Genomic DNA, 26499 nt, shown 5'->3' with positions numbered 1-26499 from the left:
AGCAAGATCATCTTCACAAATGAACACCACTTTTAGGATTTTTTAAACCAAAATGTAATCGGCAGAAGTTAAAAGCTTCCATTAACTGTAAATAAACTACACTATGGACTTAACGTCGTTTATGTCATAGAACAAAACGTCTCTTGGGCTTGTAATAACCACCAACCTTACTTTAGGCTTCAAACCAAAAAAAAGAAAAAAACATTGACTCTGAGACAAGGGATCAAAACATGATGAAATGCAAACTGATTTCGGGTTTAAAGACTATTTACTGGTGCACTCTATAAGCTACTCATGTGAAGTAGTGCTTCCTTTTCACCACTGATAACCTTTATTTCTCATAGAAAAAGCGGACGGTGACTAAACTTATTTTTTAGCCTTTTATTTGTATAAAGTGAATTCTCACTAAAAAGATATTTTTAATTGTTTTTTTTTTTTTTTTTATCAAATTAGGTTTTTTTATGGTTTTAAATTTACTTTCAATTATAACGATAAGAACAGAGTTTGGACAAAAGAACCTGACAAATGCACAAAGTGTCTGCCCAAATCAGTAATGATGCAAGCTCGCCTACCGGATCCCCCTCTGCTTCCTGCCTTGAAACCAGCAAACCAACAGTCCCTCCTCCTCCTCTCTCTGATCCTCTCTCCTCCTCCTCTCTCTCCGGCTCTGGCACGGAGAGCGGGGCTTATGTGTCTGGTACTGTAGCTCAGAGAGAGAGAGGGAGAGAGAGGGAGCTCTGCTTTGAGTGACGTCACCTCTCCCATGGCGTCACATTGACGTAGCGCATACCAGGCGCTCTGTGTGGAGGCAGAGCCCACATAAAATGCACTATTTGACTTTCTCCCCTCAGACGGCGCACATAAACAAACCCGCGTTACAACTCCACACTTTTGCAAAGCACCCATCAGCATTGACACGCTCACGGGAGCGGACGCAGACGCACTCCTCACACCCGGGAGTTTTCTAATTTTTTAATGTTTTCTTTTCTTTTTTTCTACTTTGTGTACTTTAGAAAAAGTAAGAAGAAACTTTTTGACGCCGATGCATCCTGATCTTTTTTTTAAATATATGTAGTATTTTCTCTCCATAACTTCGACTTTTGGTGATTATTCCGGATGGAAATAGGATACTTCATGCGAGGTTATTACCACATGTAAAGACGGAACCGCTACAGCAAACCAGTAAGTAAATTGTGAATGAATGAGATAAAGCGCGAACTTGTTAAGACTCATACAGAATCAAAACATTAACCCTAAGCTGTGTGTGTGCATGTTTTTATTACAAAATTTTAAATCGAACATCTCTGTCTGAGGCTGTTTTGTCCATCTTTGTGCGTCTAACCTGTTGATATGTCAGACTCCTGTCCCATATTGTCTGTCCGTGTTATGTCTCCAAAGACCGAAATGAAGCTGAATTTGAATTTAATTTGCGCTGGGAAGGTATCATATCCTTTCTGGTTGTCATGGAAATGAGATGCCTCTCACTCACACAATGAATAGTGGAGTCAGACGCACTAATGGTCTGAATAGTCTAACCTACATTCAGGCAGAAGCTGAGAGAGAGGAGAGTTAAAGCTGTTTGATTTCATGCCATGTGCTGGGTTTGTTGCCTCATGATGTAGCATATGGAAGGGCCGGTAATGAGTGATTTACATGTGGGATATGTGTTTGTGTTTATATACAATGCCACTAACACAGGTCATGTGTACAGTAGTATATTGTGATTTTTAACCACGGTTTTAGGATTATAAAGCTACTTTTTTTTAAAGTGATTTTCCCACATATAGTCTGTCACCAGACTGGTGGCCAGATTGCAAATGTCAGCTGTCTCACTCTCTACTGTCTCTGTGAGGACACGGCCTCTCCTCCCCATTGATCGGAGGAAAAACACTCTGAGCCATTCGCCATTAAGCCACATCCAATTTCTGAAGCCCTCTGTGAAGAATTTCGTAGAAACATCTCACAAGACAGACTCTGTATTCTATAGCAGCTGCCCGAGGCCTTTTTGGGGGGACTTTATCCGTGTAATGTGTGATAGGAAAATGAAGAGTTAAGTAACTTGTACCTTTCTTTCTCTCTCTCTCTCTCTCTCTCTCTCTCTCACACACACACACACACACACACGGGTTTACGCACGCACGCAGACACTTCTGACAGTCTCCCTCTCAGGGCTGATTTACAGTACTCACATATTTCCCTGCTCTCGCCTTTATGTCCTCTCTTTTCTCTGTCTCTGTTTGCTGGAAGCTGTCCGGGCTTATTGGTGCGAGGGGGCTACCGGGGGCTACCGGCGCTCCGGGGCGCGTGCTTTGCAGCTCTTATGTCGTTCTCTTGGTTACCGATGCGCGCAGGGCCAGAGCACCACCGACCGACTCGGCCTGAGAAGAAAGCGAGAGGAGATCCGTTTACTCATTTAGAAAAAAACAGACTGAATGTCTCACTTTGCTGATTTTTTTTCTATTTTAAGTGAATATGGCACTTTGTTTTCACTCTCTGATAAGGGCACATTTACGCACAATTACGCACACAGGACTGAATAATGGTTTAACTGTTCCAAATCAACCCTAATCTAATTGTGTTACACAGCTTGGCGTATTTGTCTAATCTGGTTTGTCTTTTTTCTTTATTTCAACATAACTGCATGCTTTTTGGGGAATTAAATTAGTATAAAAGCCATATCGTGACCGAGGAAGCTTCAAAAGAGTTCACAGAAGCCCAAAGTTTCCTCTCACAACTGGGGTGTGAGTTTGGGGAAAAGTCTGTCTAAAGTGGATCTGTTGACACAAAGATAAGACATGACAGCAGGCTGCAGGTGCCTGGAGCCCGGAGAGTCGGTTATAGGGGGCTGTGGCTTGTCAACAGACAATGTTGAGACGCATACCAGCAGATCGAGTGGTCACTGTCGTATCCAAGATGGTCTGTGTGTCTGACAGAGGAGAGAGAGCGTGTGTGTGTATAAGAGTGTGTGTGACAGAAGGGGGGCGCTCTGGGCCTTGAAATCTGGCGGCTATAGTGCGCCCTGCTGCAGTGAGGGAGTCAGAGGCGCACGGCGCACAGGAGTCCGCGGGTTTGGTTTTAGGTCTCCAACATTTCTTTCTCCCTCTGGATGAACCCTGAGCAGGCGGTGATCAAACGAAGCGATGGTCCGGAGGCTCTGCCACAGACTGCTTTTATAAAAGTTGTCACTTTTGTAGGTCTGTATTTGGAGAAGTTGTGTACAGTGTCTTTTAGCCTGGGTGAATTTGTCTTTTGTAGCGCGAAATTAAAATTATAATAATAACGGCGCGCAGCTTAGAATGAAACTTGTCGCCCACGTAAGTTTTGAAATGAGCTAAGAGTCCTTAGTTGTGGTTCTTAATATTCTCTTTGTAGCGTGTTTTCAGTGTTATATTTAACAGCAAAAGTGATCTATATTTAATTTTTATGCGCAATTCTTCCTTTTTGTTCGTCTTATAATGGATTTAAACGGATAACTGCAATGATTTACATCGTTTTGGTGACTGGCATCTTGCTCTGGTGTGCGCAAAGTAGTTTGCATGCTATTTCATCTTTCTGCTTCTTTTCATCCAAATTAATGTCTTTTTTGACAGATTTGATTTTTTGCAAATAATAGTCTCTTTTTGGTGCAAAATCAAATTGTTTCTTGATGTCTTTTGTTTCATTTTGTCTTTATTTTTCTGTCTTTAAATGTTTTAAGGCTGCATGAATGTGAAGTCTAACTTTACCTAAGAGAGAAGTGTTAAAGGAAGTTTGCAAAAGTAGTGCTCATCGGAAAAATAGTGAAACATTACTGTTCATCTTTAAGTGTAATTGAATGCTTATATTATGATGATCGCTGAGTGGAGATGTTGGTATTTTTAGTCAGCCACATCACTGGCTGTAACCCAGAAATCTCTCCTCCAGACACAGGTTCGGAAGAGCGCGCCCAGCCGAGCTCGGAGCCCCGGCGATCGGACACTTCTTCCTTTGTGACGCCCGCCGAGTCCTCCCCGCTCCAGGAGCCCTGTCCCGGCCGCAGCAACGCCACCCCTCCATCCCGGACACCCAGCACCATTCAGCGCGAAGCTCTTTCACCAGGTACAATCAATTTCATCATTTTCTTTCTTTCTTTCTCTCTCTCTCTCTTTCTCTTTCTTTCTTTCACTCTCACTTTTCTGCTTTTGTAGTAAGCGCAACTGCTGTGGCTCAGATCTGTTTTTGCGCACCTATTGTGGTGTAAGAAGTGTTTCCTATTATTATATAAAAATGCATAATAGCATCCGACAAGTTTATTGTCAACTTAGGGGTTAAATCAGAATTTCACTCGATGACATGTTTTAGCTTCTGTCTCCTAAAACTCATGTCCAAAGTTGTGTGAAAATGCTGATGATCTTTTCTTTGTGCGCGGGAGTTTCAGCTCGTGTGTATGTGTGTGTTTTGTGTGTCGGCTGGTGCGGACTGAGTTGACATTTCAATCATTAGACAAACTTGCAGAAATAAGACACTTCTGAGACTAGGCACACCTAAAATCCAGAAGCTGTGGGCGAATGACTATAGGTCATAAATACCTATCCTCCCAATGACTCAAGGTCTTCAATGACTACATTTATGACTAAAACTGGCAAAATTACAGCGTTTATTGTATTATTTCGCCTATATATTTCCAAAAAAATGTATATGCAGAGTATATCAAAATGTTATTCAATGTGCACATAATTTCATTTCTGGATAAATGAAACAGATTATAAACCCCTCAAATAGGATTAAATACAGAGATTTAGCCAGTGGTGGTGTTACTGTGCTTTTTTGCTTTGTGTGGGTGTGTGCATATGTCTGAAAATCACTGAATTCACACAATTTATCTCATAATTCACTGACAAGAAAAAAAATCCTGTGTTTTTGTATTCATGTCTGCAACTTCATGTTTTTATTTGTTAGATCTATGGCATTCTGACAATGAACAAGCGCGCTCAGTTATTGGAACAGCTGCAGTTTGTCCAGTTGAAATGCACACCTCGAGGTTAGAGACTGTTTCCCTTTCGCCTCACTATGCTGCACTACCTGTGTCTGACTCTGCTTGGGGTTGTCTGTCCTCTTGCTTGCACACACACACTCACACACGCACACACGTGTGCGCCCGCACACACATACACACACACACACACACACACACACACACACGCACGTACACACGTACGCACGCACGCACACACACACACACACACACACACACACACACAAACACATGCTTGCATGCAAATATAATAAAGGCAATCTGATGGTGGTGTTGGAGTTTAGAAGGTTTCCTGCAGGTTTGCTTCAGTGGCACAAAAACTAAGACGCTCCACGGTTACAATTTGAGTGTGTGAGAGGGTGCACGCTTGTGAGCATGGGTTTGTGAGCGAAGTAAAGCACCAAAGAGGATGAGGCGTTTGCAGACACAAGTGGTTTTACAGGTTCCTCTTGGGATGAGGGTGCATGTTATTGGCAGAATGAGCGTATACAGGTTGGTGTTGACATCTTGAACATCATTAGTGATGAAAAAATTTGTGTGTGTGCCTTCATGTGTGTATGATAACAACTCTTTAAAAGTGTCTTTCCTCACATGACACACACACTGACAAACATCACAGCCCATACTGTTTGAAGTGACTGTCAGCTGCCAAGTTGAGTGTTTGTTTTGCTAAATTTCTCAGCCTCTCTCTTTTTGTCTTTCATCTCTTCTCAAGCAAATCATCTGAAAACCTATTGTACTTAAAGTATATATGTTCATATAGCTGCTAATTAAATACTGTAGTATATGTCAGGTGTATACACACACACGCACCCACACTCTTAACACTTATGTCTGATCTGAGGCTTGACCTACTGACACAACACAGAGAGCCACAAACTTCACCACTGTGCTCTCCTCTGCTCATGCTTTAATTTTTTTTCTTTACCTCTCTTCTTCCTGTGGTGCATCTAATCAGTTGCAAAAGTACTTTAGGTATAGCCCAGAAAGGCCCCATGACGCCCATAATGCTCCATGTGTGTTTTTCCACGTGGGTTGAAGAGCTGGTCACTAGTAGAAGAAGAAAAAAACATGATGACGTCAAGGACACGTAGGCCTAAGCTTGACTCATATCCTCAATTTAAAAAAAAAAAAAAACTTGCAGCTTAATACTCTCATTGGGACTCACTGTGGGTTTGCACATGCCGAGTCTGTTAACAGTGATTTTTTAGGAAATAATTTATAGTTAAACTTTAATGTTTGTAAAGAATATTGTTGTTTTAGGTTCTTTTTAAATTAAATGTAGGATTTTTCTTTATTATTTATAACATAAGGTCAAGTCTGAAAGGTCAGCTCTCTTTTTACTTTTTGTCTATTTTTTAAATAACAAATACACTTGATAGAAGACCAACAGAATTATTAAACAAATAAAACAATAAATAAAGAAAATAATAAATAAATTAAAAAGTTAAGCAGATGAGTGTCCCTCATTTTTATTTTATTTTTCTAATTAACGCTTTGAGTCATCCTTTTGTTTTCAAGCCCCTGCAGCCATGTTGCCCCTCAGGTATAATTTAATTGTGTTCCAGCAGCTAAAATTAATGTGTCACTCAGTCTGCTTCCGCCATGAGTGACATCAGGCGTATGTGACCGCAAACTAAAAGTTGTAGGCTATTTTCTAAATGCATTAATATTATTATTATTATTATTATTATTATTAGCCTGTTAATATCAGTTATTATAAAAACAGAGAATGGGCTGTTTGTTAGGTTACATTACTTTTATTTTGCAGAAAAATTGATTTGAGCCCAACAGGAAATAGTCCCTGACGACGGCTGAGTGCGTCCATGTGGATGCAGGTATTTGCGAGGGCTTCAACAACAGCAGGTCCCGATAGGTCCCGTATTTGACTAGACAAACATGACGCGCGGGGAACGGAGGCGATTACGGCAGAGCGCGCGCATGCTGGGCGTCAATGGGAGCAGCGCTGTGTTGACAGTTCCCCTGCTCGGGAGCGACGAGCAAACACCACAAAACCCTGGCTGCGCTGACACTCATGACTGATTAGCCCGCACACACTCATCACGCACAGGTACACAAGTGCATGCTCGGAGGCACGCACGCACGTAAACGCAGGTGTATTACGTAAAAGGGGTTTGATAAGACAGGAGCGTTTCGTCCACACAGATGATGAGGTGGTGGCCTGCTGCTGTGACTGTGGCAGAATTAAATCAAGGGGAAAAAAGGCAAGACATACCGACTGGCGTCTGCAGCAGTTAGAGGAAATATTTTTGTGTGTGTGTGTGTGTAGGTTGTGCAGCAAGCATCCAACACCACCATGGGGTTCCATTATTATTTAATGTTATCTCATCTGCTTTGCCATCTGACTAACCAGAATACACTCACCCACACACACACACACACACACACACACAGACAGGCCACAGATACTTCAGCATTTCAGAGCGGTTTGGATCTTTGCTTTGGTTGCTTTGCCTCCGATTTGCGCCCTGATGAACTGCAGCTTCTCTAACTGAACTAACTGCACGAGAATCTGCAGTGTGTGGTGTTTTTTGTGTGTGTGTGTGTGTGTGTGTGTGTGTGTGCGTGCGTGTGTGTGTGCGTGCCAGTGTTTCTACCTGCTCGGTGAAGTGCAAGAAGTGTTAAAGCAGGAAATTGAGTAAATGGCAGTAAATGGAAAGATTTTCCTTGAAAGGTGCATTTAGGAAACTTTTTTAACATTGCAAAATCTCTGACACCTCTAGAGCTGAAAAAACTGCCTGTTCCAATAGAGCTGTGCAGAAATGTTTAGTCATGCACTGTTTGATTGTTGACCCTGTTTAGCGCCACCCTTGTGTGCATGTGCCTCCAGCAGAGTCTGCATTCATCCTGTAGATTTACTGAAGGGTTGTGCTTCTGTGGGCAATCGCCTTAAAATCCTGCTTTCCTGTTTAAATCATTGGATATGTTATTTCCTCCCTGACTGATGATTGTTGCCTTTAAGCTGGACTCTACTAACACCATTAAATGCTTTTTGAATGATTTTTTTTTTATGGTCTGATGTGCCACGCAGCTCTAACCTCCATGTGCTCTGTCTCCCTGGCAGACATGCCCTGTGTGCAGGCTCAGTACGGGCCCGCCCCTCCAGGCTCAACCTACTCTGGCCAGTCCTTTAGTTACCAGGGCGACAGCTACAGCTCTGACCTCATGACCCCTGACTACACCAAGCTGGACCTGGGCGGTGGTGAGATCTCTGCAGCCGCCACCACCTCCCTGCCAAGCTTCAACGTCTTTGTGGAGGGGAGCTACGAGCCCAAGTCCTCCTGCCTCTACCAGATGCCCACACACAGGCCCATCAAGAAGGAGGAGGAGAGCTACCCGACCGCTCCGCCACTGGAGGCCATGTCCTCCTCCACCATGTACTTTAAACAATCTCCCCCCTCTACTCCTACAACCCCGTCCCTGCCGCCCCAGCCGGGCACCTCCTTCCTGTGGGAGGAGCATCCCCTGGCCCCTCCGTCACACCCCCACTCTCTGGGCTCCAGCCTGGAGACGGGCGCCCTCAAGTCACCCCGCTTTCCACACTTCTACCAGCATTCGCCGCCCCACAGTGGCGGCAGTGTGGGTGGTTACGAGAGTCTGGGTGGAGGACTGGTCCGCACCTCCTCCTCGTCCTCGTCCTCCTCGTCCTCCATCTCCCATCCTCACGGTCCACCTCTGGAGCAGCCCATGTACCAGCTGCACCGCGGGGCCGGGGGCAGCAGCCTCGCCTTCCGCTCCCTGGCTCTTGGGCCCTGTGGCCCCCTGCTAGGAGAAAGCCTGCCATCGCCTCCGCCACGCGGCCCCCAAGGAGAGGGCACCTGCGCAGTGTGTGGGGACAACGCGGCCTGCCAGCATTACGGCGTACGCACTTGTGAGGGCTGCAAGGGCTTCTTCAAGGTAAATATCCTTTAAAGCTACAAACTGTTGTAAAAAGAGTTTCAAGCTTTTAGTTTTACTTTAAAAACATCAAGAAAGCTTAAAGCTGCAACAGTGCAGCTCTTCCTCTATGTTTAAATATCAGTGGTTCCTGATAAGACTTCTACCTTCTTTCTTTTATATTCCTACAAATGTTTAGAAAAAGAGTGGAGTGCTAAACCCAAAATCCAGTTAGCTTATTCTAAAAAATTGAAAAGGTGGAACAAATCAAGTCTTCAAGTGATGGAGGACAACATACTCAAATTTCACTTATTTATTTGGCTCATTCTTGAAATGTGCTATCTTCTCAATTTTTGGGATTATTTTTACACATATTTTAAAGCAGTGGTTCCCAACTGGTCCAGCCATGGGATCCAGATTTCTCCTTCGTCATTAGTTTAAGGTCCATACATTAGATAAATTACTACATTTAATATTATTTTTAAAAAATGTCAACATATCTGCTTAAAATGCAAAGAAATAAAATGCATTGCAAGAATAAACAGAAACAGCACTTCAAAATAAAAGCTCTGTGCCAGAAATCCGCTGTACTTCAAAACAAGTGTTTTCTTCTTTTTTTTTTACAAACTTGATAGGTTTAGGAGACACTTGAGGTCCATTCAGAAAGGACCTGCGATCCACCAGTTGTGAACCGCTGTTTTAAAACACCCACTCCTCTTGTTCATGTCCTCTGTGCCTTCAGTTCCACCAACAAACTCACGACCGGATGCAAACGCTCACATTCATAACGACATCCCACCTTTAAATATCACCGAGTATCTGCAAAGTAGCTGCAAACTGACTGATAAATTTTATTTTGAAACAATTCTCTTGCATTCGGCTTGCTCCCACTCTGCACCCGTCTCTGCGCGCTCTAAATCGCCTTTAGAGTCATCATGAAAGCACAACACACCCACAGGGGTCGTCTCTCCCGGCAACCAAGTTGGCAACTTGTGCGTGTGTGATTGCTTGTGTTACATGAGAACACAGAATGATAAAAACACTTTCTCTCAGGCAAACAGAGGAAAAATGCCCTTCACGCTTGCAGTCAGCAGCTCAGAAATACAGTGCGGTGAGAGACCAGTGGAAAAAGGAATCCTCCTTGAAATCAAAGTTTCCTTTCAGCTTGTTAGCAGTGAATCAGTGGCCACGAAATTGACCACAATTCACTGACATAGTACTGGGGACGATATGAGTCAGGTTGAGATTTGACCCGTCAAATGATTCAATCTAACACTGTCCCACATCCCATGATACCGCACATGTGCTTACACACACACATCACCAAAAGACAGTTTTTAGTCAGACAGATTTCTCATTTTCTTTGTGCAAGTCATAAACTTCTCCTACATGTGCATCCAAAACCTCATTCAAATATCAGCGCACTCAGTGACACCGCAGTCATCTCTTTGCACAGTTTTTTGAATTATAACATTTTCCGGCACACTTGTTAAGCATTCCATTGGCTGCATGAGACAAGAGAGTGAAATTAAGAGACAGTGAGAAGGAGGGTGCAAACGCAGAGGTAATTGAATAATGCCTCTGGTAGGTGGAAATGAATTATCCTTCTTTTCAATTAGTTTCACAATTTGTTTTTATTTAGTAATTAATGAAAGCAGCGTCTGGTGGCAGCAGGCCGCGGGGGCTGTCTGCTCGCTGCAGCGCTCAGCAGCCACACAACCTGTCAAACCTCACTATGTTTCCTTTACACACACATGCAGATGCAGCCAGTCATGCACACACGACATATGTGCTCAACCACATATTCATACAGTAGCATGTACATGTTTTTCACTCTGTTACACCCAGGATGCAGCAACAGAAACACACCTGCTCTTTTTCACATTCATATTATCAGGCACATTACCTCCATTATCCTGATGGTTTTATTGTCCCCTAAAAATATTTTCCTGATTATATTTAATTATCCCTGAATAGTTATTACACATTAAACCATAGCGGAGGCTTGCTGTAAATTGTTGTTATTTCATTAGTGCAATTTGTGGCACATTTTCACTGTGAATTAATTTTAGCTCAAACAAATAGTTGTTTATTTTTTTCCTGTGTTTATTATTTTCAGTAGAATAATGTGGTCCATTCACTGGTTTCCATTAGTTTAACAAATCTGTTCAGAGTTTCTAAAATTAAAAACTCAGCTGTTAGTATAATATAAACATAATGCTAGAAAAAATGTGGTCTGTTTTTAATGCACTCACTGTCCTAAGTTACTTAAGCTGTGCTTTTATCGCTCAAAATTAAACAGGCGGCTCATTGCACACAATTTCTGTTTGCATGCAAGTCATAAAAAATGTTGGTGGTGAAAGAAAACTGAAAATCAGGGCGATAATATGCACATCACTTCACTTAGATGCATAGACAGTATGACACGTCATTCATTCAGGAGATGCAACACCCATCCACATGCACAGAGACAAACATATCTGTATGAAGTTGCATGGCTTCACACTTTGAATGAAGTCATAAAAGTCAAGATTTACCATAAAGAAAACAATAAAATTAGCTCACACAGATTTTTTTTCACTCCAAACTACCCTTTCACTTCCTCTATGGAGAGAAAGAGAGAGAGAGAGAGAGAGAGAGAGAAAGAGAGACTGCCTCTGGTTAGGAAGCCGACGAGAGGAGGGATAGAGGAGGCAGAGGGAGGAGGAAGGGGGAACAAAGTCCCTAAAGGCTTTTAATTTAAGCCAAGGCTATTAGCACATGTTACATGTCAAGAATCTGCCTCTGCATGCCTCCATCCAGCGCCCACAACACCCACAGCATGTGAACGTGTGTGTGTGTGTGTGTGTGTGTGTGTGTGTGCATTTGTGAATGTGCTCTCGGTGCATATTCCTCAACTCTGACTGTCAATGTTTAACCACATGTTTTTTCACTTGAATGAAGTCCTTTCTAATACAAACAGCACTGACACCTGAAAATTTCAGTTTCCAATGCGGAACAAATTTTAAACGTAATTTTTTTTGTGAGAATGAGATAGTGGTGTGCTCAAGGACTGTCTTTATCATACGAAACTCAGGAAAAAATGCAGGTGCTCTTTGACAAAAGGATCGGCACATGGGAGGAAAACACAAAATAAGTAGCTCACCTGGAAGCGTGGATGCTCCATGTACAATGGCTAGGTCAAAGTGCCCACAGGTTCGACTCCAAAAGCTGCATGTCATCCTCTCTCTTTCATTCTGAATTTGATCTGTCAAATATAGGCAAAAAAATAATAATATTTCAAAAAGCTAAAGGCACTCGTGCATGGAGAAGGAACAAATGAACTTGAATTAAGTTAACGAGCCTTCATTTAAAACATGGCTACTTGCATGAAAACACTTAAAGCACTGACCAGTTTTGACCCTTGTTTTGTCTTTATGGTGAAATTCAGCCAACAACATTGAGGTAAAATACAAAACAGATGAGATGAATTAAACTGAAACAAAGTCCATGCACCTACACACACTTACAGGCTGGCCTAAAGAGGTATGCAATGTACAAAGCACAAGCAGGATTTGCTAACCATGTTGAGATAATTTGATCTGACTATCAGAGACTACTGAGTTACAGAGTATTAGCTCTGATATGTAGTGTCTCAGCTGAGACGCCAGTCCTGCTCCACGCTGCTTATTAGAAAGCAAAGTCACAAGAGCTCCGACACACACACACACACACACACACACACACACACACACACACACACAGCAGTGGAGAGAGACAGGAGACAGAGCTTAATTTATCAGAATCTTAATTGATCATTTCAAACTGCATACTTTTATTGGATGCAGCTATCTCTTAAATTAGGCCCTGAGGTCACTGAGGGGAAGAATCAAACACCGGGGTCAACTCAGCTTACACCACTTTCACCTGAACCCACAATGTGCTGTAAAAACACACTTACTGCAAAGGGTTTTGGACAAAAAAAACAATCACAGCAACTGAAAATGTCTCTAAACTTTGGCTGTAAAGATGTAAACAAATGTTGAGGCTCTGTGCGTCATCCAGTCTCTCATGCAGCTTTATGTTCAGTAAACGGATTCTATTTTCCCTCAACCACATTAATGACCATAACTAACTTATCCCCGCGCGCACGGGTCACTGACCATTGAAAGGATGAGAGGGAGACATTCAGAGCGATCTGCGGTGCCATGGCAACGGCTCTCATCCGGCACTAGCGCCCATTACGCGCCAGTTCCGCGCTCGCGCCGGAGCATATGGAATAATTGGTGTGTTATTGGTCTCCCGGGGGCACGGGCATGTGTGGCGCGAGGGGTTCCTAATTGGATTTATTTGTTTTGATGTGTTTTAGAGGCGTTAAAGAAGAGGAGAAGCTGCGACACTTTCCGTGTTTGTTAAAATTTACAGTTTATTCTGATGCTGTCTCGTCTGAGTGGACTACTTGAGTCCAGGGGCGTAGCACCAAATTTTCGGCCCTATGCATAAGTAGTCTCTGCGGGCCCCCTTCCTCTCTTGATCCATGTCTCTGGCATGCACCTTTTGTTTTGTTTCTTTTGTTTGTTTGTTTTTTACACAGTCATTTCACTTTCTTTCTCCCTCCTTTTTGTGGGTCTTTTCTGTATTTATTATTTTTGGGAAGTCTGATTTCCCTTTTGTGGGGGGAAAACATGACAGTGGCCGTTGGTGCTCCAGCAGTATAAGCAATTCTTTCCCTGTCTCTCTTTGTTTTCTTTTTCGGAATGCCAATTTTGGGGGTGGAGGGGGCATGTACGTTGGTGCTCCAGCGTCATAAGCAGTCACTCACTTGGCTCTAGCTGTGTGGGGTGGACTAAACCCTTTCACACCTTAAAGGGGTGAGAGAGGCATCAGAGAGCTTCCATTTTTTAAATTCAAATTTAAGTATTTTTAACAGTTGTATTTAGTCTGTTTTAATATAGTGATAGTACTTATTTCTTAAATTAAAAACTGCAAAAACCCCAGACTTTCATTCCATTCCCTTCCATTAGGGCCCCGAGTAATCAGTCTCACTTTTCCCCCACTACGATGCCCCTGCTAAAGACACAGCTTGACAGTAGAATAAACCTAAACATTTTGCAAATGACAGTTATTATGCTGTAATTGTAACCTTTTTTGCAAATGTAATGGTTTGGTTGTAACAGATTTGCACCCCGGGCAAAGGCTTGCCCGAGAATTTAAATCCAAAGACGGCTGTAGAGATTGGCAGCATGCCCCAATAGGCCTCATACACAAGCACTGACAGTAGTATACCACTGTGGTTTGTTTATCTTAAGATTAATGACATAACTGCTTACTTTAAATAGGCTTTTCCTGCATTGTCGCACCGCACTGTAATAAATGCAGAGCCAAAATACCTCTAATTCCGCTCAGGGACGTTTTCATTGAGTCACTGCAGCACTTACGCCACTCTGAGAGCAGCTTTTGCCCAAACGCACGGGATTGGCCCATTGGTGCACGCGCGCACGGAAGCGGACGGGCATTCACTACCATGTCTGCGTCTTCCTTCCACGAGTGCACCCGGCCCCCACGTGGCCCGTTTCTGATTTCATTTTAATAAGGTCAGTAATAATCGCGCGAGCCAGCCGAGGAGAAAACAGCTCCCGCGGGGCCCATTGAGTGAGGCGCGATGCGCGAGGGCCCCGGAGGTGCCACGAGCTGACCCGCGAGCTTCACAAACAATCTGATCACGCAGCTCTTACGGCCGCTGTCCCCTTCTGTCTCGCGGGACCCGCCTCGGCACGCTTCGCGCTCGGTCCCCATTGTCAGCTCCGGCGCTAATAAAATTGTCCCTCCCGCAGGCGAGGCTTGTTGGAAAATTAATTTTATCTAATTATACTGATGTCAACGCCGCCTTTCAGCGCGTAATTAAAATCTGACCTGCGAGCTTCTGCTTTCATTCTTTGATGGGGAAGGGAGGGGGAAAAACAGAAATTGAATTAAACAAATCAAATATTAGGTGGCTGATTGTGTTTGGAGGCTGATTATCGGTATGCCTGTTCCTTCTCTCCGCAGCGCACCGTGCAGAAAAACGCCAAGTATGTGTGTCTGGCCAGTAAGAACTGTCCTGTGGACAAGAGGAGACGCAACCGCTGCCAGTACTGCCGCTTTCAGAAGTGTCTGAGTGTCGGTATGGTGAAGGAAGGTAAGAGAAATGAAGGGACTACACACCTGATACAGCATACACATCAGGTTAAACTGAAATCTGACAAATTGATCTTACTTACAATAATCTTGGATACTTTGGATCTTGCCTTACAAAAGTACAGGAAATATGAGTACAAATCTTAATTTATGTTTACTTAATTTATGTTTACTTATGTTAATCTAAATTTAGCCGTATTTGCATTGTTAAGTTGTTGCAACGTGAAAATGACAAGTGAAATTACCTTATTCTCTGTGTGTCGCCAACTTCAGTAAACTACCCACTAAGCAATAGACATTATTTAAGCATCCTCTCCGAATTTTAGCCCTGTTAGAGACCAAGATTTGTCAGCTCCATATAGTCCAATTTAAGACCATATTTTAAAACAATCATTCAATAAAGAAAAAATACATAAAACCTGTAAATAATTAATACAAGTATGGTATACCCCTACATAAACAATATGTATGTTAATTTTTTTGTCATATACACAGATTCTGTTTTCTCTTTCATCCAGGCTAAGACTAGACATCTAAGCTAAACCTTTCACTTTTCAACCTTGAATAACCAAAATCTTAACGTATACAGACAAACAGAACTTTAATTAAACACCTTTTCAACATTAAATTGCTCAAGTTAGCCTTTCTTCACTATATCATTTCAGAGGATTTTGCCAGTGATGAAAATAGGAGATCCGCAAGTTTTGTTTTCTTAACATCGTAATTGTCTAGTATGCATCCAGCAAAATACAGATACATAGCACAGTAAACTTGGTTTACTCAAGTTGTGAAAACTTAGAGAGACTGATTTAATTAAACTTGTCATGTTTAAGTGGCCTCAACTTCACAAAATTAAGTAAGTATAAAGTGAACAATTATAAACATCTGTTAAGATTAATAGTTTTATTTACTTACATTTTTTGAGGCAATTGGTTTATTAGATTTTTAAAAAGTGAAATTAACTTGACAGATTTGACAGTGTAGTGCAAATCTGACCTCCAATCTTTGATGATGAAGTTTGCCTCTGCAATCAGGGTTTAATGGGCCGGTAATGACCTGGGCTGCAGCTGCATCACACGCATCCACGGAGCAGTGTCCTCTCTCTGATAGCGAGTAGAAATCACATTACATCAATTAGCACCTCTTAAACTGTGGATGATTTTTTAAAAGAGACACAAAGGTAAACATCCTGCTCTCACACTTTCTCACCATCTGTGTCATCATGTCTGATATAGCTGACTGTTGCTGCATTGCAGAGATGTTTTGCTGATGTGTGGCAGTGAAACACTGCCCTCATTTCCCTGAGGTTTCTCACCTGTCTCATGTACATGCAAACAAAGCCGCACACACTTCTGTATCCCGTTAACACGTGTGCAGGCAGCAGAACAGCTCCACTGCCATCTGCTGGCTGCTCGCCTCCTCTGTAGGGATTGTTGGAGAGTTCCTGTGGAAAAAAGCTTCAGTCATAACTTCACTGCTATGAAATACTGATAACAAGGGTGTCAGTTAGAGAAAATACGTTCTTTTTGCATGCTGCGTAAATACGACCTGATTTAATCTTCTTGTCGTGTGCTCTTTCTCTGCTTCACAGTGGTACGTACTGATAGCTTGAAGGGGCGCCGAGGCCGTCTGCCTTCCAAACCAAAGAGTCCCCTGCAGACAGAAGCATCTCCTCCTTCTCCACCCCTCAGCTTGCTCTCTGCTTTGCTAAGGGCTTTTTCCCACTGCACACCCCGTGACCTCAACTACAGTCAGGTACCACGCACAACACTTTTTCTCCATTTAGAGGGATAGATCAGATTTTTTGAAGTGGGGTTGTATGGGGATACTTATCCATTGTCAGTGTATTTTAGACAATAGATTTTAGTAGACACACCCCGAGTTTGAAGAAGCGGGCTGGAGTCCAACACAGAATCTAAGCGACGTACTGCCATGGTTGCGGGTCTGCAACTAAATGTATTTTAGCCTCCAAAAGAAAAAAAAATCAATATAGGTTTAAGTATATGCTATATTTAGAACATTTTCACCGCTGTACCTGCCTGTAAGATAGCCCGTTCTGACAGGAAAGACGTTAACAGCTTCAGTTCCTCATCTATGCTCTTGTCAAAGCTACCAGTCCCCATTGAGAACAATAGTCATTTTAGCTCGCTGAACACGAGCTGCTGGTCTACCATTGCTTCGACTAGTTACTCAGTTTGTGCTATTGTGTCACATTGATGAATCCGAACTAGCTTTTTTAAAAACCAAAGTCGCACAATGACACAAACTAACTGACTGATCGAGACAGCGGTAGACTAGCAGCTCCAGTGTTAAGCAATGTTAAATTGCTCAATGGAGTTTGGCTTTGAAGAGAGTGATATAACGACTTAATTTTCCCACTGGAAACCACTATCTGACATTAAGGTAAAGCAGTGAAAATATTCTAAATATAGAAAATACACTGAAACTGGTATTGATTTCTCTAGGTGGGACTTTTTATTTTGGTGGCTAAAACATGTTTTGTTGCTAACCCGTCCACGGCAGATCATGTCAGACTCCAGCCTGCTTCTCCAAACTGGGGGCACGCTTACTGATGTCTACTGTTTGGAAAATACGGACCTCATGGTATAGTACCTTGTACAAGCCCACTTAAAAAGACCTGAGCTATCCCTTTAAGTTAGAGAAATGTATGTGTTCAGTGAGAAATGTGGCTTTTTTAGGAATTTGTTCATGTCTCTCTGTCTCTCTCCACAGTTCAGCGCTGCCGAAACTCCCTCCTCCTCTTCAGACGCTGAGCACATCCAGCTCTTCTACAGGCTGCTCACCATCTCGATGGAGACCACGCGGTGCTGGGCCGACCGGTTGCCAGGATTCTCCGAGCTCCAGCGCGAAGATCAGAACCTGCTCATAGACTCTGCCTTCTTGGAGCTGTTTGTCCTGCGACTGGCTCACAGGTATGAGAACAAACACACGGTTATGCACATTTAATTCCACTTTCTAAACTCCTGCACATCCATGCATCTAAAACTTCTCCCACAAGATTTCAAAAACACGCCTACAACTTTATCAGAAACTTTACTTCCTCTGGCAGTGGAACAACAGGCAGTTGAAATCTTTACCGTTACAGTACAGTGTGTAACTGTGCTGGCAGAGCTGCATGCTGCTGTGTCGGTGTATCTCCAGAGTAGGAGGAGTGGAGCTGAGTAATCGCCATATGAACCAAATTATGAATGGAGTCTGTAGCTATGACAGCAGCTACACCCACAGAGTTCCGCTCCACTCGTCTGATATCTGACGCACAGAGAGCTCTGTGTGTGTTCTGCGGGCTAAAACTGTGCTAACATTGTGAACTGTGAATTGACAGGATCAATTCAATCTAAAAGCTAGTCAGCTGAGGAACTGAAAAGGGCTGTTATATGGAAGGAAATACATATTCAATTCAGTTGACTGATTTAAAAAAAAAAAAAAAGGGAACTGACTTAATTTGCGCTGTGCCTCTGCTGGTGTGTGTGTGTGTGTGTGAGTGTGTGTGTGTGTGTGTGTGTGTGTGTGTGTGTGTGTGCGTGTGCGTGTGCGTGTGCGTCTCGCTCGTGGATACCTGTGGTGCCATTGTGACTGCCTTCGCCCGTCTTTGCCTCAGAATTGCCCGGGGTTACTGGTGTGCTCTTGTAAGGCATGTGGCTGGTTAAATTTACGGGGTGGACGAGGGCCGGGCTACAAGCTCATCCTTTTGTCTGTGCTGTCGTCCAGGGCAGAAAACCAACACAGTCACACACAAGCACACTTACTCACACACACTCACGCACACTGATGATGTCGAACTTTCTCTCCTCCTCCCAGTGTAGGTCCAGGTGCAGGGTGGGTAGAGGATGGGTGGTGGCATCACAGTCCCAGCAGGGGGGGGATCAGGCTGGGACTCTGACTCACGCTAAACGGTGGACTCATAGGGACCTCTATCGAACAAACACACAAACACACAAACACACACACACACACACACACACACACACACACAGAGAGAGAGAGAGAAACAGAGCTCATCTTCTCAGCATCCAAACTCCCACGGCACAGAGGAAGACGCACACAAACGCGGCACTGTCTTACTTTGTCTGTCTTCCGTGAGAGCAAAGGATGCAGTCCACGCTCCCGTCTCATTGTTGACGCAGCCCTGCATTGACCCCGTGTTGAACTCAGATGCCTTGCAGACCCAAACGCAAGCGTATGTCTGTATGCTTGTGAGTGTGTGTGTGTGTTCAGTGTGCGTAGAGTAAATTTGCTCTGCTCTTCTGGGCCGGCATTGCTGCAAGCAGCCCGTTACCAAACAGTTTCTGTGGTTATTGGTTGATTACCGTGGTGACAGTGTAGTCAGGAGTGAGTGGAATGTGTGGCGGACATCCAGCTGTGTGTTTGTGTGTGTGTGTGTGTGTGTGTGTGTTTGTGTGAGTGTGTGTGATTGTGAGTGTGAGTGAGAGTGCATCTGCCTGGCTGCTTGTCTGCCAGCCTGTCTGTGCAGTTTTGCTCATGTGCTACAATCAGACATGGGTCAAATTGTATTTTGAAACTCTGGCTCAGTGTACCAGAGGGGCATTTACTTAATTGGGACATGCAATAGTAAACTGGCTTCATTTTTTATTGTATTCAAAAGTTTTTTTATACAGTTTTTTTGTTTATTTGTTTTTTGAGGCAAATTCCAACCGTTAGTTTGTAGAAGATTAAATCTATTCCACCTTGTTGCTTCTATCTGTGAGTTCATCATTTTAAATGTATAGTGTCATAGTGGAAAAACGTTTCCACTAACGCAAAAACCTTTTTTGAAATTACAAATATGCACATTGTTTAATGCTAAATTTGACTGAAATGTGTAAAAACTGTACATACTTTTAAGATATTACATAAAAAATAAACATGCAGGCATTTGTACGATCACGGCTATACCAGGTTTGAAATTTGGTAAATATAAGTGCACCAAAGAAAAGGGAAAATTGAGAACACCATAACTTTGAGACTCGACGGCAGGGATACTCAACTTACGTTCCCCATAGGTGACAGATAGAACACTAAGATAAAAAAACACATTTATAACATTAATACACAACAAAAATACCCAGTCTAATAAAAGGATGCAAAAAACCCAATGAGTTAAAGCTACCCCCCCCAAAAAAAAAACAAGTTAAACCATAAATGAGAAACGACATTTTCCTCTTAGAGTTTAGGAGGGAAATGGCAAAGGGACGAAATGTGTGAGTCTTTTGGATTAAGCAAGTGGGAGCCTGAGGAGGGTTGGCTGGGACGTCTGTCGGGGTGGTCCAGGGATCCTCTCCTGGCCTTTTTTTTAAAATAGACAAGCTCTATTTTGATGCTTTTTTATGCACTCTAGCACCTTATTTACATTCAAAGAAGAAAAAAAATATCCAAGTGTGAATCAATCTATTTTCACTGTTAATTAAAAAATGGTTGGCAGGCTACCCGGCACCCAATCGCATAAGTTGAGTACCACTGCCATAGTTTGTGTGAGTCACAGAAGCTATTTAAGGATAGATTTAAGTTCAAAATACGATGACCCTTAGCACAAAAAGTGTTATCTGAAATTCAGAAAGCAGGTTTCAGGAGTGAACAAGACATTCAGCGTCCTTACTTAGCAACAGGTGATGAGCGTCCTGCCACTCTCAATTGCATCCATCCCTGCTAAATTTCCCCCTTGACTCTTGTTTCTTCCTGCTCTCTCTCCACCTGACGGGTGATCATTTTGACCAATTGTGTTTGTGCGTATAACGGTAGAAAGGCATTTTGACTCTGTATGATTGACACAGCTTTTGATGCATGAGAGCATCTGTGTGCATGTGTTCTGCAGAGTGCATGGAGCTCCTCTTTTAAACTACAGTCAGGATAAGGATGTAAACATTATTTCGTCCTGTCCTCATAACTGCTTAACCAGTTTTTGTGCAGGGAGTAATTTGAGGTTTCTGCTCTTTTCCCCCTCTCTCTCTCTCTTTCTTCTCACTATCAGCTGTTTTCCCAGCACACACTCTCTGCCCTTGTCCCATCTTCTTGAGATCTTCCAGCTCAACACTTTTTCTTGCTCTCTAAAGAAAGCCACCCTTTTCTTTAAGGCACTAATAAAAGACTAGTCATAGCCCTCCCTCATTCGCTGCTTGTTCTTTCTCCCTGTCTGCTCGCTGCTAAAGGAGTGGGATGTTGTGTGTCGTGAGTAACTGACGGCTAAATACATCTGAGAAGCCTTTTCATTTCCTCATTAGGGCTTTGTGTTTCCAGTGCACACCACAGCCCGGGCACATAAAAGCCGTAACAGTTTACCTATCAGCAACACACAACACAACACAACAAACACACACACACACACACACACACACACACACACACACACACACACACACACACACACACACACACACACACACACACACACACACAAAGCGCGGCCCTCTGCCCTAACCCCTCGCCCTCCCCTGCCAGAAGGAAACGCAGGAATGTTTTAAAATGCTATAATTTGGAAAACACAACCTTAATCAGCTGCATGCCTGTGTTTGATGTGTGTCCCGTTTGTGTGTGAGTGTGCATACTGCCAGGTTTTCTCATTGTTTTTTATTGTAATTGTTTCCTTGCCCCAGCATCACAAGGCATAGTTACAATACATGAGGGAGAATGCAGCGTTTGGTTGGAGGAGACGTCTTACCAGAGACTTTATCTGCTGCTCCCCTCTGTGTCTCAGGTCGATGCTGTCGGAGGATAAACTCGTGTTCTGCAATGGCTTGGTGCTGCACAGGTTCCAGTGCCTTCGTGGGTTCGGAGAGTGGCTGGACTCCATCCGGGACTTCTCCACCCATCTCCAGAGCCTAAACCTGGACACCTCTGCCTTCGCCTGCCTGGCCGCCCTCGTACTGCTCACAGGTAAAAACACAAGCCAATGACATCAGACTTTCAATCCCAAAATCACCATTTACCCCTTTTCCACCAAATTAGCTCTGGTTCTTGGAGCCTTGGTGCTGTGAAATGAACCGGCCCACGCTTCCACCAGTTTTGATCAGAACCATTGTGATCGAGGATGTGTCATCAACGGAGGGCGTTGCAAAATGCAAAAACCTTTGTTCTGTTGTCACATATATTTGTTTTTATCCAAAAAAAACAAAACAAAAAAAACAAGCATGAATTAATTGTTAATGATAAGAACATGTAGAAGACCATAGCAAAAAAAGCAAAAAAGTCCCATCCTCTTTGGGGTGGAAAACAATCCATCACTCTCCATTGACTTTATTTTGAGTGAAGGTGGCTCAGTGTCTTTACCGACTGCAAGCAAACAACGGAAAAATACTTATATGTGTGTAATGGGATGCACTACCAACAATGTAAAGAACCCAGAACTAAGTTTTTATAAGCTGCCAAACAGAAAAACTGAACTTTCAAGAGGACAAAAGTGGATACAGAAGTGAGAGATCAGCAAAGAGAATGATGGGAAACTGTTAGAACCCAACACTTAGTGTACCGTGAGCAGCAACTTTTTTGCTAATTTGACCAGACAAACTATAGAGGTTATTACTTTTACTTTTCCTCTCTGGGAGACATTATGTGCTAAAATAATCCGTTGTTGCTGATATATGATGTTTTAGCTAGCTACAGGCATTTTGTTAATGTTTCAGCCCTTGTTTGTATAGTGTGGCGCCAAAAGTTTTACCCCTCAGTGGGCGTGGTTTCTGGGGTATGATGCGTTGCACTCTGTCTCTATTAAAAACAAGACTATTTTCATCCTGTAGAATATTAAACACCCATTTATGTGGTCACAGTTTGGACTTAAGGTCAAGAAAAACCTTAAAATTTTTTGGCTTTAGCTGGGAACCAACTTTTTGGGTTACTATTTTATTTCTCGTCGAAATGCTCAATGGTTCAAAATGAAGTGCAGGAACCGGCACGGAACTAGTTCCATGTTGGTGGAAAAGGAGTACATGGGGAGAAAATGAAATAAAAAAGATACGTTATATTTGACATTGACAAAAATAGCAGCCTGTTTTTTAAAGTTAACTGCCCCTCTCAATTCTACATAAACAATCACAATCATATAAGCTGCTCATGCATAAATACAAGGATACAAATCCACACACCTCCTTTCCTTTGTCCAGAGCTTTGCCTGTGGGTGATTCAATGTGACAGTGATCAGGTGGATACATCCACTAACGTCACACATACGCCCAAAGACACACATGTGCATGCTTGTTCTCACACATCTTTGCCTGAAACAAGAACCCGATACCCAGGAGCACCTGCTGCACCTGCCTCACACCTGGCCCTCTAATCAGAGTGCATGTGTGAAAAATGGAGACACAACAGAAGAGACAAGAATTTAGTGGTCAGTTAAGTACATTAGAAATGCATTAGAAATAGTCAATTATAAACGTATCCCAAGGTGACAGAGGACGCCCGTGCAATTAAGTGTTCATTTTTACACCTTCACGTCAGAGTCAGGAACTGTATATAAGTGGGTAAAACACCCCTCCCCCCTACGCTCAGCTTCACCTCACCCTGCCCCAGCCTTCTCTTCCTCCGTCTAGGCCCTCCAACCCCATCCTCACTCTCTGGGGGAGCACTTAACTCTGTGCCTGATCGACCAGCCCACTGCAGAGCACAGCTCTGGAATGGCGTCTGCGCTGTTCTCAGTGGTGCTCTGCCACCTTGGCAAAGCACACAGCGCACCGCCACGACAGAGCCGCCAGAGCCACCAGCCGATCGACCGCTTCAGAGTGGCCTGTGCAGAAAGGCAGCCATCGATCCCTCCCCGGGAGCTCGCGCACATAGAGAAAGAAGGGAGAGCAGGGGAGAGGGAGGGAAGCGAGAGAGCACGAGAGGGTCTGAAAGCAGCGATGAAAGGAGGTGCTGGAGTGACTCTGCAGCAGCAAACACAGCACAAACAAAAGAGTCACATAAACAAACAATAAATAAGCTTCAGATAATGGATACCTCAAAGTGAGACTGGTCTTAGTGACAGCCTCCCTGCAGACTGGCTTGTGTGTGTGCGCCTGCATGTGTGTGTTTGTGTGTGTGGGGCTGGACACCCTGTTCTCTGCAGAATGAGTTAGTGTCACATTAAGCCGGGTACGGGTGCCACAGGAGTTGCTATGGGCAGCAGTGTGTGTGTGTGTGTGTGCTTCTAATTTCATTTGGCTGCTCACAGAGCCGAATAATCAGCTAATTGTTGAGCACTTTTGTTTCTGTCAATGTCTTAAATTGCGGGGACAATTTGTGTGTCTGTGTGTGCAAATGTTTATATATATATATATATATATGTGGTGTGTATGTGTGTGTGTGTAGACAGTGTACAGGGGGCTTATTAGGTTAGACTGTGTATTGATCTGTAGTGAGAGAGACAAGTTAAGGCCTGTTAAGAACATTAGCCATACGGGCTAATGAGGTGGAATTCAATATAAAAGAAGATGTAGCTAATGCTCTGTCAGCTGAATGAGCTCTGATGCGTGTGTGTGTGTGTGTGTGTGTGTGTGTGTGTGTGTGTGTGTGTGTGTGTGTGTGTGTGTGTGTTTCTTTTTTCCACGAATGAAATAATTTCCCTAACGTCCCTGTCTATCTTTCCACAGAGCAAGTCCCAGGTCTGAAGGACGCAAAGCGGGTTGAGGAGCTGCAGAATAAAGTGATTTGTTGTCTCAGAGACCACCTGGGTTGCGGCCCTTCTTCCTCCTCGTCGAAGGCGGCGCCCCCGCTGAGTCGCATTCTGGGTTTAAGAGCAGAGCTCCGCTCCCAGAGGACCCAGGGCCTTCAACGAATCTTCTACCTGAAGCTGGAGGACCTGGTACCGCCCCCTCCATTGATTGACAGGTTCCTGGACACTCTGCCCTACTGATGGCCTGGGGCTGACCACAAAGAGAGAAAAGAAAAAGACCCCACGTCACGTCCTGTTCAGGCCTTTCCCCCGCAGGAGCACGCACACATCCAGAGAGAGACTCACTCAGAGCTTTTCACAAAACAGGACGACCAATCAAGAACGCCTTTCACTCAAACGGACAACTTTTCACCAGTGTAAAAGACAATTACTCAAACGCTTTACCACTTTTTATTCGATCCTCCTGTTTTTTCTCACGTGGGGGAGGATGACGAGGCTGAGATGGACGACGGAAAAATGACTTTTTACTGTCCTCTCTCCGTCTGGGTGGGAAGCAGCTCATCCAACAAAAAAAAAATAAATAAAAGTAAAAAGAGAGAGAAGGTTTATGAGTACTGTTTATCTGTGTTTCGGCCTGACTTGTCCAGGAAGAGGACTTCTTTGATTTGTGTTCAAATGTTTTCAGAGCTGAAGAAGTCCCGGTGAAACACATCACGCTGTAGTTTCTCCTGTTGAGAGGAGGAAGGGGGGTGTTTTTATACTGAAATGTACTGAAATGTCAGAGGTCAGCATAGACATGCAGAAACATCACAAAGCAGGACACAGGTATTTCATAAACACGTGGAAGAGGCTGTTGAGTTGAGCTCTTGATTCCAAGTGCAATTTCTTAAGTGCTATCTCACCAGAAAAGGAGGAGGCGGAGAAGGAACGGTTTAATTTCAAACTCTAAATTATTTTAATACAAAGACTTGTCCTGTACTGTCAGTAGCTAAAAGAAAGAGAGACAGTCTCCATCTGGCTTTAGACAGCAGAGGAGATACTGTGCACTAACGATTGATGACTGAGTCACCCAGACTTGAACTTGCTCTAGTATGTTTTTGTTTTTTTTTATTAACTCACTTTGAAATCATAGTAGGAGTTAGGAGGAATGAACATGGACAGAAATTGGCTTTTGAAGCACTTACACCCTGAGAAGGGCTAGAAGCACAGACACACACCCTGCCTGCTCCCCCGGGTGGACTCGGAGGAGAGGAGGGTGCTCGACAGATAGCTATACGTCCAGGGGGTGAAACATTCCGCAGTCATGCTCTTTTTCTATTTGTTTCTATTGTGGAGGCCGTGTGAGAGCGTGGAGGACATGGTTGCATACTGTCTTTGTGTGTTACGCTTAGAGAAGCCAGGATCATATGCATGGTGTGTTATAAACCGTCAAGAGCTGCCATAGCCTGTCAAAACAGCTCGACCTGTGTTTGTGTCTCAGACTGCGGCTCTTCGGGGATCTCCCCCGGGCCTCCACCACCCACTCACACTCACGGCAGCAGTTTGAAATATGAAAAAAAAATCAAATGATATAGATATAAATATAAATATATATAAATATATATATATATATATATATATATATATATACAAAACTAATATTTTTGAAGTGTTTTTAGCTTTTTCAAATATTGTGGTACGAGTTGTGCATTGTTTTTTGAAGAAGAGAAACAAAAAAGAAAAAAAGTTACTGTTTTTTCAATGTCCCTCTTTGGTTTGAGTTTCCTGTTCGATAAATTTTTTCTTTCTCTTTGGTTCACTGGATTTTCTGTTCAGCACTTTGAAATCATAAACTAGTTCTGATTATTCTGCC

The 26499-nt window shown here is 43.3% G+C and overlaps 1 protein-coding gene across 2 annotated transcripts; it reads left to right on the top strand.

Annotated features, from left to right (window-relative positions):
• Positions 1–1099: 1099 nt before the first annotated feature.
• On the top strand, positions 1100–26499 carry nr4a3 (nuclear receptor subfamily 4, group A, member 3). 2 transcript variants are annotated; one of them, XM_042489567.1, is made up of 8 exons: positions 1100–1182; positions 3904–4077; positions 8079–8911; positions 14918–15047; positions 16638–16801; positions 17780–17979; positions 21756–21934; positions 24625–26499. In XM_042489567.1, the coding sequence occupies exons 3-8, from the start codon at positions 8081–8083 to the stop codon at positions 24885–24887; spliced, it is 1767 nt and encodes a 588-aa protein (XP_042345501.1). In that variant the 5' UTR covers positions 1100–1182; positions 3904–4077; positions 8079–8080; the 3' UTR covers positions 24888–26499. The 2 variants fall into 2 exon arrangements, with proteins under 2 accessions (XP_042345501.1, XP_042345502.1); XM_042489568.1 differs by lacking the exon at positions 1100–1182 and adding an exon at positions 4918–4999 and having other exon boundaries at positions 3984–4077.

The sequence above is a fragment of the Plectropomus leopardus genome, chromosome 7 (assembly GCF_008729295.1).
Source record: "Plectropomus leopardus isolate mb chromosome 7, YSFRI_Pleo_2.0, whole genome shotgun sequence".
Taxonomy (NCBI): domain Eukaryota; kingdom Metazoa; phylum Chordata; class Actinopteri; order Perciformes; family Serranidae; genus Plectropomus; species Plectropomus leopardus.
The sequence above is the reverse complement of the archived record's forward strand: the minus strand, read 5'-3'. Positions and strand labels throughout refer to the sequence as shown.

Excerpts from the sequence above, each read along its gene's own strand:
- nr4a3 (XM_042489568.1), top strand. The coding sequence starts at position 4,936 with ATGAACAAGCGCGCTCAGTTATTGGAACAGCTGCAGTTTGTCCAGTTG. Across the intron at positions 15,048-16,637 it reads TGTCGGTATGGTGAAGGAAG|TGGTACGTACTGATAGCTTG; the intron begins GTAAGAGAAATG and ends TCTGCTTCACAG. Across the intron at positions 16,802-17,779 it reads GTGACCTCAACTACAGTCAG|TTCAGCGCTGCCGAAACTCC; the intron begins GTACCACGCACA and ends CTCTCTCCACAG.